The sequence below is a fragment of the Schistocerca americana genome, chromosome 1, assembly GCF_021461395.2.
Source record: "Schistocerca americana isolate TAMUIC-IGC-003095 chromosome 1, iqSchAmer2.1, whole genome shotgun sequence".
Classification (NCBI taxonomy): domain Eukaryota; kingdom Metazoa; phylum Arthropoda; class Insecta; order Orthoptera; family Acrididae; genus Schistocerca; species Schistocerca americana.
The window spans coordinates 189,098,512-189,118,204 of record NC_060119.1 but is presented as its reverse complement, the minus strand read 5'-3'; the positions used below and the strand labels follow the sequence as shown (position 1 = coordinate 189,118,204).

The window sequence follows — 19,693 nt, the reverse complement described above, 5'->3', positions numbered from 1 at the left end:
TAGGGGACTGATGACCACAGCAGTTAAGTCCCATAGTGCTCAGAGCCATTTGAACCATTTTGAAAACTAAAAAAAGGTTTACCTCAAACACATCAGTAGTTTTTATTTTTGCACAGACTTTTCAAACGCCCCTCGTAAGTAATACATTGCCTGAATCTTCCCCGCCGTACTCAGCCATCTATCTGCAGTTAATATTAAAAAAATCCGTTAAATTTCGATTACACGATAAATCATACAAATTTAAAGTTGTCAATTCGACCAATACCTCGGAATTAAATTACGAACAACTGAAATGGGAACCACCACATACAAAATGTTGTGCAAAGACTGTGATTTATTGGAAGAATACTTAGAAGATGCAACAAAGCTACTAAAGAGACTGCCTACACTACTGTTATCCGTCCTCTTTTGGTTTACTGCTGCGCCATAGATGATTTGTATGAGATAGGATTGATGGGAGGGCATCGAAAAAGTTCAAAGACGGGGAGCATGTCCTTGCATTATCACGAAACAGGAGAGTCACGGATGTGAAGTACTGAAACAAGGGCGTTTTTCGTTGTGGCGAAGTCTTTTCACGAAATTTCGATCTCCAGCTTTCTCCTCAGAACACGAAAATATTTTGCGAACCTCAGCAGTTTGGTCCCATAGTACATTACCACAAATTTCTAAATTTTTATTTTGCGGACTCCCTCCTTCGTAGGGAGAAACACCATTGCAATAAAATAAGAGAAAACAGAGCTCGCCTGGAAGGATTTAGGTGCTCATTTTTGTCAAGTTTAATCGATAGTGGAACGGTAGAGAAACAGTCTGGAAGTACTTTGTGCACACTCTGCCTAACATGTATGGGTGATTTGCGGAGAGAACATGTCGACGTATTTATCGAGTATCGTCTGTTTTGTATTGCCTACCTGTGGAGTTAAATATTTCCGTAACGTTTTCGCGCTTCCTAAACGAATCTGTAACGAAATTCGTCACTCTTCTTTAAATCTTCTCGATCGCCTTGTCTGGTAAGGACCTCAGATGGACTACAAATATTCAAAACCGTCCGAATGAGGGTTTTGTAAGTCATCTTTTTTGTGTGTACATTGAATTCCTTACGATTCTTCCAGTGAATCTGAGGCCGGCATTTGGTTTTCTTTAGACTAGTTTTGTGAGATCGTTCCTCTTGAGAATAGCGAGAAGAACTACGTACCAAATAATAGGGTTTCAGAACGCTATATGTTCTGACTCCCTCCACACAGTTTGTTCGCGAGTCCACCATATACCAATAGTGCATTGCAGAGGACCGAAAACAGTTAAGTTGCCGAACAATCATTTCCAGACATGTTGGGTAGACGTATAAGTTGAGGGAACAATGGTACCGGTGTGTTTTTTTTTTTCCTTTGAGTGTGTACTCAATTTAGCCATCGGCAACACATAGTGACACTGTACACATAATTGAATAAACAAATACAGAAATGCATATTTACAGGAATAAAAAGCTTAACTGTTACAGTTTTGTACATAATGTTTTAAAAATTGAATTGAATTGGAAAGTAATTAAAAGTGCGTTGGCTTACAATTCACACCAATTCTGAAATATCTCATCAGCAAGACATATTTATAGTTTACTTACACCATTAAAACCTACAGATTATAACCAGTACTCTTGATGAAGTTAACTATCACTTTATATAGACGAACGTCTTTAGTACACAAAAGAGAAGAAGCTGATTGAGGAAGATGGTAGCCCATACTCAGCAATGTCTTCGTTCTTCGCAGAAAACTTGAGCATTTGTCGTCACATTGTCGAACTAAAATATAGCACGCGAAGCTGTCTGAAATTGAGACAGTACCTTAGGTCATAAACTCCCCCTGATGAAATGGTTCCTGTTTACACGAGTTGCTATTCATTAAGAGTCGAGATGGCACGGTGCCCACAAAGGTACTTCCAACAATCACACTTGCAGGGCCATTCAATGAGAAATTGTTTGTTGCCATAAAAACCGCGTCGCTCCTAGAAAAGTCCGTTTTCACTTTAACGCTAGGACACTAAAGAGGAGAAAAGGTTACGTTGTTACTAAACTATAGTAAATTGTATTACTCCGTATTTTAGTTGTAATTTTTCCCCCTATCTATGTAATTATGTAGTTCTCAATTCGTTCGAGCAATCAATCATTTGCCGGCCGCTGTGGCCGAGCGGTTCTAGGCGCTTCAGTCCGGAACCGCACTGCTGCTACGGTCGCAGGTTCGAATCCTACCTCGGGCATGGATGTGTGTCATGTCCTTAGGTTAGTTAGGTTTAAGTAGGTCTAAGTCTAGGGGACTGATGACCTCAGATGTTAAGGCCCATAGTGCTTAAGAGCCATTTTTGCAATCAATCATTCATAATAGGAAACAGTCACAACTCAGTCACTCAAAATGATTCAGAAATTTTACTTGTTAGAATGAAATCAGGCGATGATTCTTCTTCTCTGCAGGCTCCTGCTTTGCGGCAGTCTGCTAATCTGTACAAATAAAATGCCTCGTATTTTTGGAAGCGTTGTATAATCAGTCGGGAAACCTCAGATCAAGCGGATATTTGGCTTTGAGGAAGTAATGGAGCTCTTGGATTATTAAATGCAGGTTCGTATCCAGTCTTTCGGAAGTTCCCTTCTGATTAACAACTACGCAATATATCGATGAATATCATCAATTCTCAAATGTCAAATAATGCAACAATATATATATTTTTTCCTTTTAATCGTACAATTTCGTATCAGTTATCTTTTGTCATGAATCTCAATATTCAGATTACAATTCTTCAAACAATGCTCAGGCTAATCGGCACGAAGACAATCTCGGAAGGTTTTTTCTAACAACCACCAGAGAGAGTACTACAAAGAATAATTATGCGCTCATGGCATAGCTATTGTATGAAACTACTTTGCGCATGGATTCTGCGAGTATGAAGATAGAAAATTAGTAAACGTCATTCAAGGGTAGAATTGTATCAGAATAATTCACCGAATATGAAGAGATATTACATAGTCAAAGGAAGGTCATAATTTATAGTTCATGCACTAGTTAATTAAAATTATAATGTCATATTTTATACCCTATACTGACAACACCAGATTGCGGGAACCGCGAATTGGTACCAATTGCAATCGTAAATTTTACGAGGGTTTTGTAATCTATGGTGAAGTGATGGAGTTCTCAGTGCCCTTCCATGCTGTAGTGATCCGTCTACATTGGCTGTTTACTGCTGCTACACCCTCAAGAAACGGGGTAATATTCCACAGCCAACATGACACCAGTTACGTATGTGCAACGTGCCGACGTTCATTAGGAAGACAACGGGAGCTAATCCGTCAACAGGCGCGATCTCTTGCATCTGGCTCTAATTACATTTGTGCCCTTCGCAGCGACTGAGATGTGCCTCCCACTACAGTTCTAGTTTGGCACGTGGATGGGAATGGTCTACCTTTGAGTCAGTCGGCAAACTTCTTTAAGGTCAGTGCGTCAAGGGGCTTCCTATTTGACAGAATTGTCAGTGCTCGTTGTTCCATCTTCTATTGCATCCAACGAAGTTCGGTCGGTCTCGTTCGTGTGAGAAAACTTCTTCCGCTGTATGTACCCGCGTGGTAATTTTATTAGAAGCAGTAAACAGTCAAGTCGTCACTTCCGATTTCGGACGAAGACCAGGTGAATACGTGCGCGGGCGTGCCCCTTTAATCAAAACAGTCCGTCAAATGGAACACGGGTTAGCAAGGGCTATCTATTTTTGGACTGCGGCGGGCAGAGGATCTTTCCTCTGGCGCCGGAACTAGAAGCCAGAAAGTTCGCAACGGCAGCTCACTGCTTGCTTCCAAGGATCGCGAAAGCTGGCTAAATATAGGATTCACATATTGCGAGGTGGGCACCGCCAGAACTGCTCACCACCATGGAAGAGGCGCCGGCGCTACTACGGCGCGGTCTGTCGGCGGATCGACGAACCAGCGGTAAGTCGCTCAACAATGGTCACCTTGTCAGTGGCCGTGGGGTATAGAAGTCAAGAGTGGCGAGGGACATTTAAGAAGAGTTCAGCGGCAATGAGATTCTAAGGGCGCACTTACCGTTAAAAGTACGGGTAGCATAGCAATTCTGCTATATCTCTAGTCGATTGCTGCTTCGTGTGCTCTCCAGAGATTCCATCGTCGAAAACATTTACGCGAAAATTTTCTGCAGGTTCCGGCACTTTAACGCGTAACTAAAAAATAAGAAAAATATCGCGGTTTTTGTAGGAGTGTTACCAATTTGATATTTGACTGAATGTGTATGTAGTACTTGTAACAAAGTTTAAAAGCAGCAGCGCCGCGCAGAAAAATCGCCTGTGCGTATCGCCTACAGATGTCCCTGTTACACACCTGCTCTTTACCATTTTGTTTCAAATAACGAAAGTACATGTATAGAATTCAGGCGAAATTAGGAATGCGTAATCAACGTTTCTGAAGTAGCACCTTCTGCAAGAAGACACCTTTTTTTAACCCTGCGCGTTATTTTACTTATAATTTTTTTCCAAGTATTATAATACTAAGTCAAAATTATTTTCTGATACGCAAAATATATTGTGAAATGTAATAGTTGCCAATTCTTAACCACCGAGGACGACGGCAGTTTAAATCTCCATCCGGTTTTGTGAAGTGCACAATTTTACGTTTCGTAACATTTAAAACAAGTTGCAAATGACTTTGAAATCTTATTAAGACAAGACTGAATGATAGATAGTCTTATCGTCGGTGAGACGTTACTGCAATTTTCCTTCTTTTAACTTGAATTAACTACGCTGTTCAAACACATTCGACAGTTTATTCCTGCCACCCCTCCAGTTATCTTTTTTTTTCTTAAAACAGTCATTCTAGAGCAGTGTAGGGATTACTTTTCTGATGAATTAATGGTTTTGAAATACATTTGACAGAATTTTATTCCTTGTGTACATTAACACAACGGGAAAATATGGTAACAGTTTTAGGTCCCCCCTCCCTTATAAAAATATGAGTAAGAACCAGTTTTAGACATGAATGGAAAATATTTCAGAAGCACGTATTTACTGTATTATGTATAATATGGAAGTGAAAAAAAAGGGGAACTCAACACAGTCATGTTAGCAGCATTAGAGATGGTTCAGACAGCCTATATGTGCCAGAAAAATAACTTTAAATGAAGAATTCAGCAGAAAAAATTGTTGCCTGACTAAGTGTGGCAGACATAGGGTGCAGTGTAAAAGGCATTAAGGGGGGATGGCAAGATTTTTCACACCACAAATTCGTTGTTTCCTTTGGGCATATGCTAACTATCCACACTTAAGTGGGAAAATTTTATTACTGGTACTTTTTAGAATGTAGAGCCACAAATGGATGGTGAGGTTACGTGTATTTCAGAATATTGTACATTTCATTCGAGAAGAGAACATGCGATGACATACGGTAATTGCCCATCAGTCAATAAAGACGTTTATGCTTTTTAAATAGCTTTGTTATTACACTCCCAAGTCATTCACACTGCAGTAGGTACGTCATTGTTCCTATCTGCAGGCCGGCCGGAGTGGCCGAGCTGTTCTAGGTGCTTCAGTCTGGAACCACGCGACCGCTACGGTCGCAGGTTTGAATTGTGTCTCGGGAATGGATGTGTGTGATGTCCTTAGATTAGTTAGGTTTAAGTAGTTCTAAGTTCTAGGGGACTGATGACCTCAGATGTTAAGTCCCATAGTGCTCAGAACCATTTGAACCTATCTGCATGTAATTACAGGCAAATATTACAGAGTAGTACTGATAACTGAAGAATTTGATCAAAAAATGCAAGATGAGCACATAATTATAAAAAAATGAAGCAGATGCTCATTAAATCCTGATGCAGAGAGATACATTTTCATGGTTTTCATCCATTTAACCCTTCCTTATATTTTTAGTCCCATGGATTTTCTAAAATGTTTTGTGTAGTGCATTTCCTTCACATTTTAAACTGTCTGTTGCCAGTTGTCCACAACTTCTTTCATTCTGTCTCAACAACTCTTTCCTGACATTCCTGTCTGTGTTTCCAGCAGATTTTGACTAACTGTTGTATCTTAAGTAAATATTAAAAATTCTCGCTGTGGGCTTAGTGTATCTCACTATTGTAAAGCACACCTTCAGTGGCAACATCCCTGTAACTGAAACAAAACCGTATCAGGCAATATCAGAAATGTATGGGTAAATTCAACCTGCTGTTCTTGGTGACAGTGAATTTGTTTATCTGTTGGGTATGAATCAAAACAGGCCCTTTGTAAGTAGGTTGTATAACACTTACTCAGCTTTTCTCCTCTTCTGTCTTCCATTGTTTTTTGTGATTGTATCACATGTTTTGTATTTGTTTCAGATTACAAAACATCAATTGCATCATCATTACTGTCTACACAACAGCCAGCCATGCTGAAGGTGGTGGGTGCATCCTGGTTCCAAACCAGGATGAGCAAGTTGATCCTTGTGGCAGTGGTTCTCCTAGGAGTAATAATTCTGATCCTTGGAGAGATTGAAGTGTAAGAGAACATTCTATTTGTCAGAAGTAAATGACTATCACATAAACGTATGCTAGACAGAACTACTACATAGAATGTTACATAATTCTTAGTGTTGTGCCGTAGAAATCAGAGATAGTTTCAGTATGAAATATCCTCTCCACATAGCTTGTAAAATTTTTTCTGCTATTCAGTATTGTAGAATACATTGGTCAAAGCTAGTTCAAGACTTGTTTTGGTAAAACAACTTGACACACTAATTATGCAAAAGGGACAGATGGACAGCTGTTGACACTATGTATCTATGCTTACAATGAACAATATATGAACTGAGATATTAAATTTTTCCTCATTCAGATGTTTTACAGCATTCAATACTTCCCATGTAAATGTTTTGTGTAGTGCATTTCCTTCACATTTTAAACTATCTGTTGCCAATTGTCCACAACTTCTTTCATTCTGTCCCAACAACTCTCTCCTGACATTCCTGTCTTTTTTTTCTGTTTGCTACAATACTTGTCACTGAGTGTGTGTTTGTTCTCTGACAATAATGATCTTATAAAGCCACCTCTCTCACAAATAATTATTTATATGTGACTTCAAACCAAGTAAAATATTCTATGTACTGTATACAATTTTGGTTTCTTAACAATTACGTAGATAATGACAATTTCTTCTGAATCTTATCACTATTATGCTACTATTTAATTTCTTCAGTAGATCCTATCAGTGAATATTAAGGTCCTTCTAGATCAGTGTTTTTTGGTTCCTGTCTGCTGATGTAATTAGTACCTAACAATAAAGAGAAAGAAATGGGTAAATATAAAGGATGTCCCAATAAGAATGCAAAATGCACAGTTTAATTTTTGAATAAAACACACTATTTATGGTACTTGAAAAGTTGAAATATTATTAAACTCCTCAGTATACAACAGGATTATTTGCGGAAAGAAATATTGGACAAGTGCTCAACGTAACACTGACAAAATCTTCTTACAATAGGTATGCCATTTTCTCACATTTATGGTCAATTTCTGTAGTAATGGGCTCAATTTGGTCATTTAGATCAGCAATCATTCTCAGTTCGTGCACACAAATATGTGGCTTTGCGTAACGCCACAGGAAATAGTCACACGGCATCATGTCACAAGATCTTACTGGGCATTGATGATCTGCATGCGTGAAATGATATGGCCCAGAAATTTCTCCTGCGAAAATGCAAGTGACTTGCTTGCAGTACAGGAGGTACACCATCTTGCTGCAGCCACTTGTTTTCAATGTCCTTTTCCACTTGAGGCCAAATAAACTCGTATAACATGTTGTGATAGTGTGTGTCTTTCATTGTCACTGCTTTACCTGTGTCATTCTTGAAAAAGTAAGGCCGAGTTAGACCACTTGCCCAAATCTCACATCGAACAGTGGCTTGTTGTGCATGCACCAGTTGTTGAAATGTTAACAGAGGATTCTCTTTGTGAATGATTTGACAGTTATGCTTGCTGGTATAGCTATCCAGTTTGAAATGCACCACATCATTAAAGATAGAAAATCTGGAATGGAGTTACGATATGTATTAGAACAGACAGTTACTAACTGCACAGAGCAGGTGTTGAGTGGCAGATACGCGCTTTTAAAACTGTAGGCATTTGAGAAATATCAGATTTCAGAAAAAGTCTTTCATCAGATGGGAGACACACACTTTCATGCACACAAAGTTCACATAGCCATTGTTGTCTCTGGACAACCCAAGACAACAGTGGGTATTTGTGTGTGAGAGTTGTGTGTATGAACGTGTGTGCACGTTAGTCTCTCATCTGATTAAGAACTTTGTCTGAAAGCTGACATTTTTCCACTGTCTACTTTTAAATGTGCCTATCTGTTCCTCAACACCTTTATGTGATGAGTAGCAATCTATTTTAATCCGTACAGTTACATCATTAAAGATGACATTCTTTGCATAATTGTCATCCACTTTTAGCTTTCCAACACCTAATCGAAGTATTCATTCTATTGCAAGTGGTTCACTGACAGCAGTTTTTGCATCAGTTGAACCTCATAATAATGTAGATGAAGATTCTTTGTCAGAATTTGCTGCATGGTACCCCTTAAAATGTTCAGTTCTTGTTATTGATCACTCAGAGAATTTGGGGCATACTCTCATCTGCTGAGGTAACATTTTCAGCAGACAGCCCAGTATGGTGTCTCTTTGGTGCCATAACATCAGCTACAGAATCATTTTCCTCAAACTTTTTGTCTACTTGACAGATTGCCAATGAATTGGGAATGTTTCAGTGACTGAAAGTTGTGCACAATTCGTGAAGTACTTCTAAAGGACTTTCCCCATATTTGTAGTAAGTTTTGATCATGATAATGTCTTTTTTGACTGTCAGGTGACTCATTTTTACTAACCACATCGTCTCGAGAGGAGAAATAAGCAGCAGCAGCTGAATGATTGGAGTGAAAATGGCGTGCAATTTAGAATGCACATTTTTATTGAGAAACACTTTATCAGTCATTAGTGTCCAAAGTAATGAAATTGGATACCATTGTTATAATGTCAAAGATGTATAGCACCTGTGAGTAAAGTATCATAATCACACATGCCCAGCATACTTGTCTTTTCTTTCAACGATTTTAAAAGTGCTTTTTGTGTTACACAGAAAGGCAGAGGATGGTAACTATGCAGCAACGGTCACTTGGGTGGAGAGCACAGGTTTCAACATAGAATTCTGGGGTCAGGGCAACGACCCACAGGAGATACCACAAGGTGTTGCGAGAGCATACTACAGACCTGACCTGAACTTTGATGGGTGAGTTTATTCATTGTTATCATACATGATGAGAACTGAGTTCATCCTACTGTCCCTGAGATTTTCAGAGCATAACTAATGTGAATGGCACTGTCATTGCTAGACCATTTCAGTGTGAAACTTCCTCGCAGATTAAAACTGTGTGTTGGACTGAGACTAGAACTCAGGACCTTTGCATTTTGCGGGGAAGTGCTCTACCATCTGAGCTACCTAAGCACGACTCATGACCCGTCCTCACAGCTTCAATTCTGCCAGTACCTCATCTCCTACCTTCCGAACTTCACAGAAGCTCTTCTGCAAACATCGCAGAACTAGCATATGTGGAAGAAAGGATATTGCGAAGACATGGCTTAGCCACATCCTGGGGGATGTTTCAAGAATGACATTTTCACTCTGCAGTGGAGTGTGCACTGATATGAAACTTCCTGGCAGATTAAAACTGTGTGCCAGACCGAGACTCGAACTCGGGACCTTTGCCTTTCATGGGTAAGTGCTCCATTGCAGAGTGAAAATCTCATTCTGGAAACATCCCCCAGGCTGTGGCTAAGCCATGTCTCCACAATATCCTTTCTTCCAGGAGTGCTAGTTCTGCGAGGTTCGCAAAAGAGTTTCTGTGAAGTTTGGAAGGTAGGAGATGAGGTACTGGGAGAATTGAAGCTGTGAGGACAGGTCGTGAGTCATGCTTGGGTAGCTCAGTTGGTGGAGCACTTGCCCATGAAGAGCAAAGGTCCTGGGTTCGAGTCTCGGTCCAGCACACAGTTTTAATCTGCCAGAAAGTTCCATATCAGCGCACACTCCACTGCAGAGTGGAAATTCTCATTCTGGAATTTCAGTGTGAACTTCCTGACAGATTAAAACTGTGTGCCCAAATGAAACTTGGACTTGGTACCTTCCATTTGTTGTCATTGTTCTTACAAACTATACAGGTACAGGTATAACCAATGACTCATCTTCAAGGCTTCAGTTCTTCCAGTATCTTTCTTCTATAAGGTGTATTCAAAAAGAAACCAAAAGGAGGCTGTAAAATGAAAATCGCTAGAGATTGTAATGCCACTGCTTGTAGAAGAAGATGTGGTCCCTTCGAGAATGCTGAGGCCTGAATATCACCACAAGAGCGATATGCGTGCACACCTACATGGCGAAAGACCATGCACACCCATGTGTTGGCTATCCATTGCTCTCAGTAGTGCTGAAAACAGAGAAATGGAGGCTTCAAAGGAAGAGTAAAGGGATGTAGTGTGTTTCCTTACAGTGGAAGGAGGGCAGGGGATGAAAATTCGTTGAAGAATGGCACAAGACTTTGGAGAGCACACTGCATGTCTGTTGCAGTGGTAAGGGTGTAGCACAAGCGATTCAAGGAAGGGCAGAAGTTGTTGGCCTATGATGTATGATCTGGAATGGCACACTGCATTACCAGTACCGTTGTCAAGCAGGTGGATGGCCATATTATTGAAGAACAGTGGCAGCAATTATGCCAGATGTCAGAGTGAGTGTCAGTACTGCAACAGACATGTGATGGTCTTTGTATACTTGTGCCATTTTTCTATGAAATTCCATCCCTCACCTTGTTCCACTATAAGGAAATGCACTACAGCCCTTTGTTCTTCTTTTGCTGCCTCCATTTCTCTGTTTTATGCACTACTGAGTACAGTGGATGTTGAATGTGTGGACATGCTTGCTCTGGCACTGTGTGCGTATGCACCTGTATCCCTCTAGCGGTGAGTTTTGGGATTCAGCACTCTTGTATAGACCACACTTTCTTCTGCAGGCAATGGAATTATGATCCCTTAATCAGTTTCATTTTACAGCCTCTGCATCATTTTTTTAATGCAACCCATACTTTCCAAAGGTTGTAGGTTTAAGTCTTGGTCTGGTACACAGTTTCAATATGTCAAGATATTTGAAAAGAGCTCTCACTTTACTAAAAGAATGAAACACTTATTTCAGAAACAACCCCGTAACAGTGGCTAAGCCATTTTCCACAATATCCTCTCTTCTAGAAACAGTAATCCTACAAGGTATTCAGGAGAATTACTGTGAAGTTTGTAAAGTATGAGAGAGTTACTAGCAGAATTGAAGCTATGTGGATTAATCATGAGTCATTCCAAGATACCTCAGTTAGTAAAGGGACTGGCCAGAAAAGGCAAGGTTCTAGTGAACGAACTGCCTATTGGCTTCTGTCTGGGGTTCTTCGGCTGACGTTTATCTAATGATTTTTCTGACGTTTCTCCAGCACAAGTGGCTGGCATTGTCAAAGCTTCACTCTCCATTACCGGTGGTGAACTGGAGCCGAGCTCGCGGCCGCAGACTATATGTACCTGGCGTGCCAACGTCTGAGGGCTTCTCCGCGGTCATTTCCGGTGTGGTTCTCCTCTTGCTACCTGCGACGGTTGTTCGCTGCAGTATGGGAAGCCAGGATCCGTTTACCTTAAGGCTTTCCTCTTCGTTGTTGAAACTGTTCACATGTTTTTGTATTTCTACAGCTTCTCTGAACAAGTGGGTGCGATAGTGCTTCTCTACAGCCAGAACTTCCATGTCTGCGAATTTTATTATGTGGTCGGTCTCATTCAGTGCGTGCTCTGCCACAGACGATTTCTCCACCTGCCCCAACCTCCAATGTCGCTTATGCTCTTTGATCCTGGTATTAAATGATCGTCCAGTCATTCTGACATAAACTTTTCCGCATGTGCATGGTATACGGTATATTCCCAACATTGCAAGAGCACGCACTGAATGAGACCGACCACATAATAAAATTCGCCAACACGGAAGTTCTGGCTGTAGAGAAGCACTATCACACCCACTTGTTCAGAGAAGCTGTAGAAATACAAAAACATGCGAACAGTTTCTCAAGAAAGAGGAAAGCCTTAAGGTAAACGGATCCTGGCTTCCCGTACTGCAGTGAACAACTGTCGCAGGTAGCAAGAGGAGAACCGCACCGGAAATGACCGCGGAGAAGCCGTCGGACGTTGGTGCACCAGGTACATATAGTCTGCGGCTGCGAGCTCGGCTCCAGCTCACCACCGGCAATGGAGGGTGAAGCTTTGACAATGCCCAGCCACTTGTGCTGGCAAAACGTCAGAAAAATCATTAGATGAATGTCGGCCGAAGAACCCGAGACAGAAGCCAATAGGCAATTTGTCAACAAGTGGCCACGAAAGCCTTAGCAATTTTGTGTTCTAGTGAACAGTTTTAAAAGTGTTGACACTCTGTTACAGAGTGAAAGATATACCTGGAGTGCTAAGTGTTATGTTTTAATAGGTAGTTTACACACAGACAAAATAAATTGTGTGTAATTTTAGCTGTTCATACTGGAAAACAATATTTCTCTTGTAATTAAGATTGTTAGCATTTTTTTTTTTTTTTTTTTTTTTGTGGAAAAAGAATCTCAAATTCCATATGTGATAAGCTAAGACAGAAATAGCCAATGGAGATATGCAAAAAGTATGTCTGACTAAATATTAATGCACCAAGTTGATGTTATCAGTGGATGCTGTTGTGAAAACTAAAGTGATATTACAGAAATGTTTGCTGTTAAAATGTATAAGTCAGTTTCATGCCCTCATGGTCATGGTAAATGGAAATTACTTTGTCAGTCTTAAGCTGGTCAGCTAGATTGAAAGATTAACTCCTTTGCACAATAAAGATAAGGAAGTATATCTATCACACACTTGTATATCAGCAACAAAGGCTCAATGTGGTACTTTTCTTGTGTCTAAGAATATTAATTAATCTCTCAGTATTAAAGAAACAAGTCTCTTCTCTCAAAATAAAAAAGCAATTTCTGTCTTAATGAAACAGAACTTTTTATTTGTAAATGCACTGTTGTGTTCATCCCAATTTTTTCTTACGTTTTCATTGTTCATGTCCCATCATTCCATTATGTTAATGGTGATTGCCTGTTACATTTTGTACTGCTCTCTCCATGTTTGCATATAATCTTTAGTGAGGTTGGTGTGCTGTGTTAACATTTAAAAATATATTTGTAAACAAGTTAAAGGAAAATAATTATCACCAGAATGATAAGGGTAGTCTGATAAGGCATTTGTGTGGAGCTTTCTTTTCTCTTTGCCTCAGTTCATCCTCATGTAAGGTTCATCCTTCTTAAGCTGGGTTCTGAACAGCCTGCCCCTCCTCTGGATCCTCCAACAGTGCTTTCATTTTCCTTCCCCTAAAGAAAGAATCTGTTGTTCAAAAGCTAGGATTACTATCTCTACATCTGTGTGTGTTTCTCAATTGTGCTAACAGTTGTGTGTACTGAAAATAAGTTCCAGTCATCCAGCTGTCTTTCTGACATTAACAAAATTATAGTAATTATGAATAGTGAAAATCTTCGAAAGTATCATTGGAGGACTTTGTTTCATGGTTGAATAAACAAACCTTTTATTTGTTTTGAATGATTTACTATCCTCATCTTTGGTGCTTCCATTTTTATTCAGTGTTAGAACTATGGTGTCTTTTTTCTATAATTTATAATGTCTTGGTGTACAAGGTATCTCACATACAACCTAAGCATATGCCCACAGTCCATATGGAATGTGCACTCAAAACTGCAGCATTATGGTTTGGTAAGTCTTCCCTCAGAAGACCGTAAACTAAGACACATTGGGATTATATTACACTTATCTTTATTTCATCAGTTGCACAAAATGAAGCCCCTCTGTAGAAACAGCAGCTTGTCACCTTCTGAACATATTGTTGAATATTCATTGAATTTTGGCTACCGAATTCCTTTAAATCAGAAGACAAATACTATCTTATAACTTTCCAAAGTTTTTACATGCACATTATCTGTTAACATCTGCTATATATATATCAATATAATGGAAGGAAACATTCCACGTGGGAAAAATTATATATAAAAACAAAGATGAGGTGACTTACCGAACAAAAGTGCTGGCAGGTCGATAGACACACAAACAAACACAAACATACACACAAAATTCAAGCTTTTGCAACAAACTGTTGCCTCATCAGGAAAGAGGGAAGGAGAGGGGAAGACGAAAGGAAGTGGGTTTTAAGGGAGAGGGTAAGGAGTCATTCCAATCCCGGGAGCGGAAAGACTTACCTTAGGGGGAAAAAAGGACAGGTATACACTCGCACACACGCACATATCCATCCACACATACAGACACAAGCAGACATATTTAAATATGTCTGCTTGTGTCTGTATGTGTGGATGGATATGTGCGTGTGTGCGAGTGTATACCTGTCCTTTTTTCCCCCTAAGGTAAGTCTTTCCGCTCCCGGGATTGGAATGACTCCTTACCCTCTCCCTTAAAACCCACTTCCTTTCGTCTTCCCCTCTCCTTCCCTCTTTCCTGATGAGGCAACAGTTTGTTGCAAAAGCTTGAATTTTGTGTGTATGTTTGTGTTTGTTTGTGTGTCTATCGGCCTGCCAGCACTTTTGTTCGGTAAGCTATATATATATATATATATATATATAGAGGGAAACATTCCACGTGGGAAAAATTATATATAAAAACAAAGATGAGGTGACTTACCGAACGAAAGCGCTGGCAGGTCGATAGACACACAAACAAACACAAACAAACACACAAAATTCAAGCTTTCGCAACAAACTGTTGCCTTATCAGGAAAGAGGGAAGGAGAGGGGAAGACGAAAGGAAGTGGGTTTTAAGGGAGCGGGTAAGGAGTCATTTCAATCCCGGGAGCGGAAAGACTTACCTTAGGGGGAAAAAAGGACAGGTATACACTCGCACACACGCACATATCCATCCACACATACAGACACAAGCAGACATATTTAAAGACAAAGAGTTTGGGCAGAGATGTCAGTCGAGGCAGAAGTGTAGAGGCAAAGAAGTTGTTGAAAGACAGGTGAGGTATGAGTGGCGGCAACTTGAAATTAGCGGAGATTGAGGCCTGGCGGATGACGAGAAGAGAGGATATACTGAAGGGCAAGTTCCCATCTCCGGAGTTCGGATAGGTTGGTGTTGGTGGGAAGTATCCAGATAACCCGGACGGTGTAACACTGTGCCAAGATGTGCTGGCTGTGCACCAAGGCATGTTTAGCCACAGGGTGATCCTCATTACCAACAAACACTGTCTGCCTGTGTCCATTCATGCGAATGGACAGTTTGTTGCTGGTCGTTCCGACATAGAATGCATCGCAGTGTAGGCAGGTCAGTTGGTAAATCACGTGGGTGCTTTCACACGTGGCTCTGCCTTTGATCGTGTACACCTTCCGGGTTACAGGACTGGAGTAGGTGGTGGTGGGAGGGTGCATGGGACAGGTTTTGCATCGGGGGCGGTTACAAGGATAGGAGCCAGAGGGTAGGGAAGGTGGTTTGGGGATTTCATAGGGATGAACTAACAGGTTACGAAGGTTAGGTGGACGGCGGAAAGACACTCTTGGCGGAGTGGGGAGGATTTCATGAAGGATGGATCAAGATGATGTGACTTACCATACGAAAGCGCTGGCAGGTCGATAGAAACACAAACAGACACATACATACACACAAAATTCAAGCTTTCGCAACAAACTGTTGCCTCATCAGGAAAGAGTCTGCTTGTGTCTGTATATGTGTGGATGGATATGTGTGTGTGTGTGCGAGTGTATACCCGTCCTTTTTTCCCCCTAAGGTAAGTCTTTCCGCTCCCGGGATTGGAATGACTCCTTACCCTCTCCCTAAAACCCACTTCCTTTCGTCTTTCCCTCTCCTTCCCTCTTTCCTGATGAGGCAACAGTTTGTTGCGAAAGCATGAATTTTGTGTGTATGTATGTGTCTGTTTGTGTTTCTATCGACCTGCCAGCGATTTCGTATGGTAAGTCACATCATCTTTGTTTTTAAATATATATATGCTGTAACTTACCAAATGAGAAAGTGTTGGTATGTTGACAGACACAATAAAAAACACACAAACACATCCACAAATTTCAAGCTTTTGCAACCCAAGGTTGCTTCATCAGGAAAGAGGGAAGGAGAGGGAAAGACGAAAGGATGTGGGTTTTAAGGGAGAGGGTAAGGAGTCATTCCAATCCTGGGATCGGAAAGTTACAGCATCTTTGTTTTTTACATATATTTTTCCCATGTGGAATGTTTCCACACACATGAATTTAGATCTGGGGATTTATTGGGGATTTATTCTACCATCAGAAACACCTCATACTACTGTCACAGATGCGATAACAGTATGTACTTTTACATTGTCCTGTCTGAAATAAACATCGGTATTATCATTAAGCTTTTGTCCTCTGAAAAAGAATTAGCTTTTGTTCTCTGAATCAGGGTTGCAATATAATTTTTCATATACATATCAGAAGTTGTTTCAGTGGGAAAAAATTGTTAAATAATTTGTGTTGCAGTAAATCACATCATACTCCTGTTTTCAAATCATTCAGAGGCTCTTTATGTAACTGACTGAAAGTTTTAGAACTCCAACATCCATTGACTGCAAGTTAACATGCCATAATAAATGCAGCCATGTACCATCAGAAAAAAGAGTACTTCAGGACCAATCTCCCCATCACGTACAGATTACAATAACCAGTTGTAGTAAGCACTGATATTGAGCAACAGTATCTGACTAGGTCAGCTGATGTTCTACTGTAAGTTTGTAAGGTTTTGGTTTGAATTTTTGTCCAATTTCTTTACTGATCTATGTCAGACCATTGGGAAAATGTATACAGGGAAATTTTGTGTGAACCCAAGTCAATATGACTCTTTTCTAGGATAGTTCAATACATGAAACAACATTGATCCTTTATGTATATTACAGTAAGTGGAAACTGCACTCACGATAAAAGGAAAACAATTTATATTCAATCACACTATTAATAACGCTTGAAAGCCTTTCCCCAGCTTCAACATTGTCCAAGAAAGAGGCCAGAGTGTCATGCAATAACCTGAGCCCACCTATGGGCATATCTGTTCCTGGACAGTGCCAGAGATGACACATGCATTGTAAATGAAATGCTCTGTACTACTTTAGTGTTTCATATTATCTTGCAAGTTAAATTTTCCTTCTCCATTGCACTGATTTTTAAATTTAAAACTTCTTGGACAGCTAGAAGCCACTTAGGATTGATCTTTATCACTTAATTTCTTCGAGCTTTTTCCTGTTTTTTTTAAAAAAAAAATATATATATATATATATATATATATATATATATATATATATATATCTAAAAAGAAAGATGATGAAACTTACCAAACAAAAGCGCTGGCAGGTCGATAGACACACAAACAAACACAAACATACACACAAAATTCTAGCTTTCGCAACCAATGGTTGCCTCGTCAGGAAAGAGGGAAGGAGAAGGAAAGACAAAAGGATATGGGTTTTAAGGGAGAGGGTAAGGAGTCATTCCAATCCCGGGAGCGGAAAGACTTACCTTAGGGGGAAAAAAGGACAGGTATACACTCGCACACACACACATATCCATCCACACATACACAGACACAAGCAGACATTTGTAAAGGCAAAGAGTTTGGGCATTTTTTGGGCAGAGATGTCAGTCGGGGCGGATGTACAGAGGCAAAGATGAAGTTGAAAGACAGGTGAGGTATGAGCGGCGGCAAATTGAAATTAGAAATTAGCGGAGATTGAGGCCTGGCGGATAGCGAGAAGAAAGGATATGCTGAAGGGCAAGTTCCCATCTCCGGAGTTCTGACAGGTTGGTGTTAGTGGGAAGTATCCAGATAACCCGGACGGTGTAACACTGTGCCAAGATGTGCTGGCCGTGCACCAAGGCATGTTTAGCCACAGGGTGATCCTCATTACCAACAAACACTGTCTGCCTGTGTCCATTCATGCGAATGGACAGTTTGTTGCTGGTCATTCCCACATAGAACGCTTCACAGTGTAGGCAGGTCAGTTGGTAAATCACGTGGGTGCTTTCACACGTGGCTCTGCCTTTGATCGTGTACACCTTCCGGGTTACAGGACTGGAATAGGTGGTGGTGGGAGGGTGCATGGGACAGGTTTTGCACCGGGGGCGGTTACAGGGGTAGGAGCCAGTGGGTAGGGAAGGTGGTTTGGGGATTTCATAGGGATGAACTAAGAGGTTGCGAAGGTTAGGTGGACGGCGGAAAGACACTCTTGGTGGAGTGGGGAGGATTTCATGAAGGATGGATCTCATTTCAGGGCAGGATTTGAGGAAGTCGTATCCCTGCTGGAGAGCCACATTCAGAATCTGATCCAGTCCCGGAAAGTATCCTGTCACAAGTGGGGCACTTTTGGGGTTCTTCTGTGGAAGGTTCCGGGTTTGAGGAGATGAGGATGTGGCTCTGGTTATTTGCTTCTGTACCAGGTCGGGAGGGTAGTTACGGGATGCAAAAGCTGTTTTCAGGTTGTTGGTGTAATGGTTCAAGGATTCCGGACTGGAGCAGATTCGTTTGCCACGAAGACCTAGGCTGTAGGGAAGGGACCGTTTGATGTGGAATGGGTGGCAGCTGTCATAATGGAGGTACTGTTGCTTGTTGGTGGGTTTAATGTGGACGGACGTGTGAAGCTGGCCATTGGACAGGTGGAGGTCAACGTCAAGGAAAGTGGCATGGGATTTAGAGTAGGACCAGGTGAATCTGATGGAACCAAAGGAGTTGAGGTTGGAGAGGAAATTCTGGAGTTCTTCTTCACTGTGAGTCCAGATCACGAAAATGTCATCAATAAATCTGTACCAAACTTCGGGTTGGCAGGCCTGGGTAACCAGGAAGGCTTCCTCTAAGCGACCCATGAATAGGTTGGCATACGAGGGGGCCATCCTGGTACCCATGGCTGTTCCCTTTAATTGTTGGTATGTCTGGCCTTCAAAAGTGAAGAAGTTGTGGGTCAGGATGAAGCTGGCTAAGGTAATGAGGAAAGAGGTTTTAGGTAGGGCGGCAGGTGATCGGCGTGAAAGGAAGTGCTCCATCGCAGCGAGGCCCTGGACATGCGGAATATTTGTGTATAAGGAAGTGGCATCAATGGTTACAAGGATGGTTTCCGGGGGTAACAGACTGGGTAGGGATTCCAGGCGTTTGAGAAAGTGGTTGGTGTCTTTGATGAAGGATGGGAGACTGCATGTAATGGGTTGAAGGTGTTGATCTACGTAGGCAGAGATGCGTTCGGTGGGGGCTTGGTAACCCGCTACAATGGGACGGCCGGGATGATTGGGTTTGTGAATTTTGGGAAGAAGGTAGAAGGTAGGGGTGCGGGGTGTTGGTGGGGTCAGGAGGTTGATGGAGTCGGGTGAAAGGTTTTGTAGGGGGCCTAAGGTTCTGAGGATTCCTTGAAGCTCTGCCTGGACATCAGGAATGGGATTGCCTTGGCAAACTTTGTAAGTAGTGTTGTCTGAAAGCTGACGCAGTCCCTCAGCCACATACTCCCGACGATCAAGTACCACAGTTGTGGAACCCTTGTCCGCCGGAAGAATGACGATGGATCGGTC

At 41.3% G+C, this 19,693-nt stretch overlaps 1 protein-coding gene across 1 annotated transcript in view; it reads left to right on the top strand.

The window, feature by feature from the left end:
• Positions 1–19,693, top strand: part of LOC124568236 (putative phospholipase B-like lamina ancestor) — a 163,052-nt gene that overhangs the window by 102,400 nt on the left and 40,959 nt on the right. Inside the window, exons 3-4 of the mRNA XM_047131056.1 lie at positions 6,355–6,514; positions 9,151–9,300. Coding sequence (XP_046987012.1) covers positions 6,405–6,514; positions 9,151–9,300 — 260 coding nt within the window. The 5' untranslated portion in view covers positions 6,355–6,404. The remainder of the gene's footprint in view (positions 1–6,354; positions 6,515–9,150; positions 9,301–19,693) is intronic.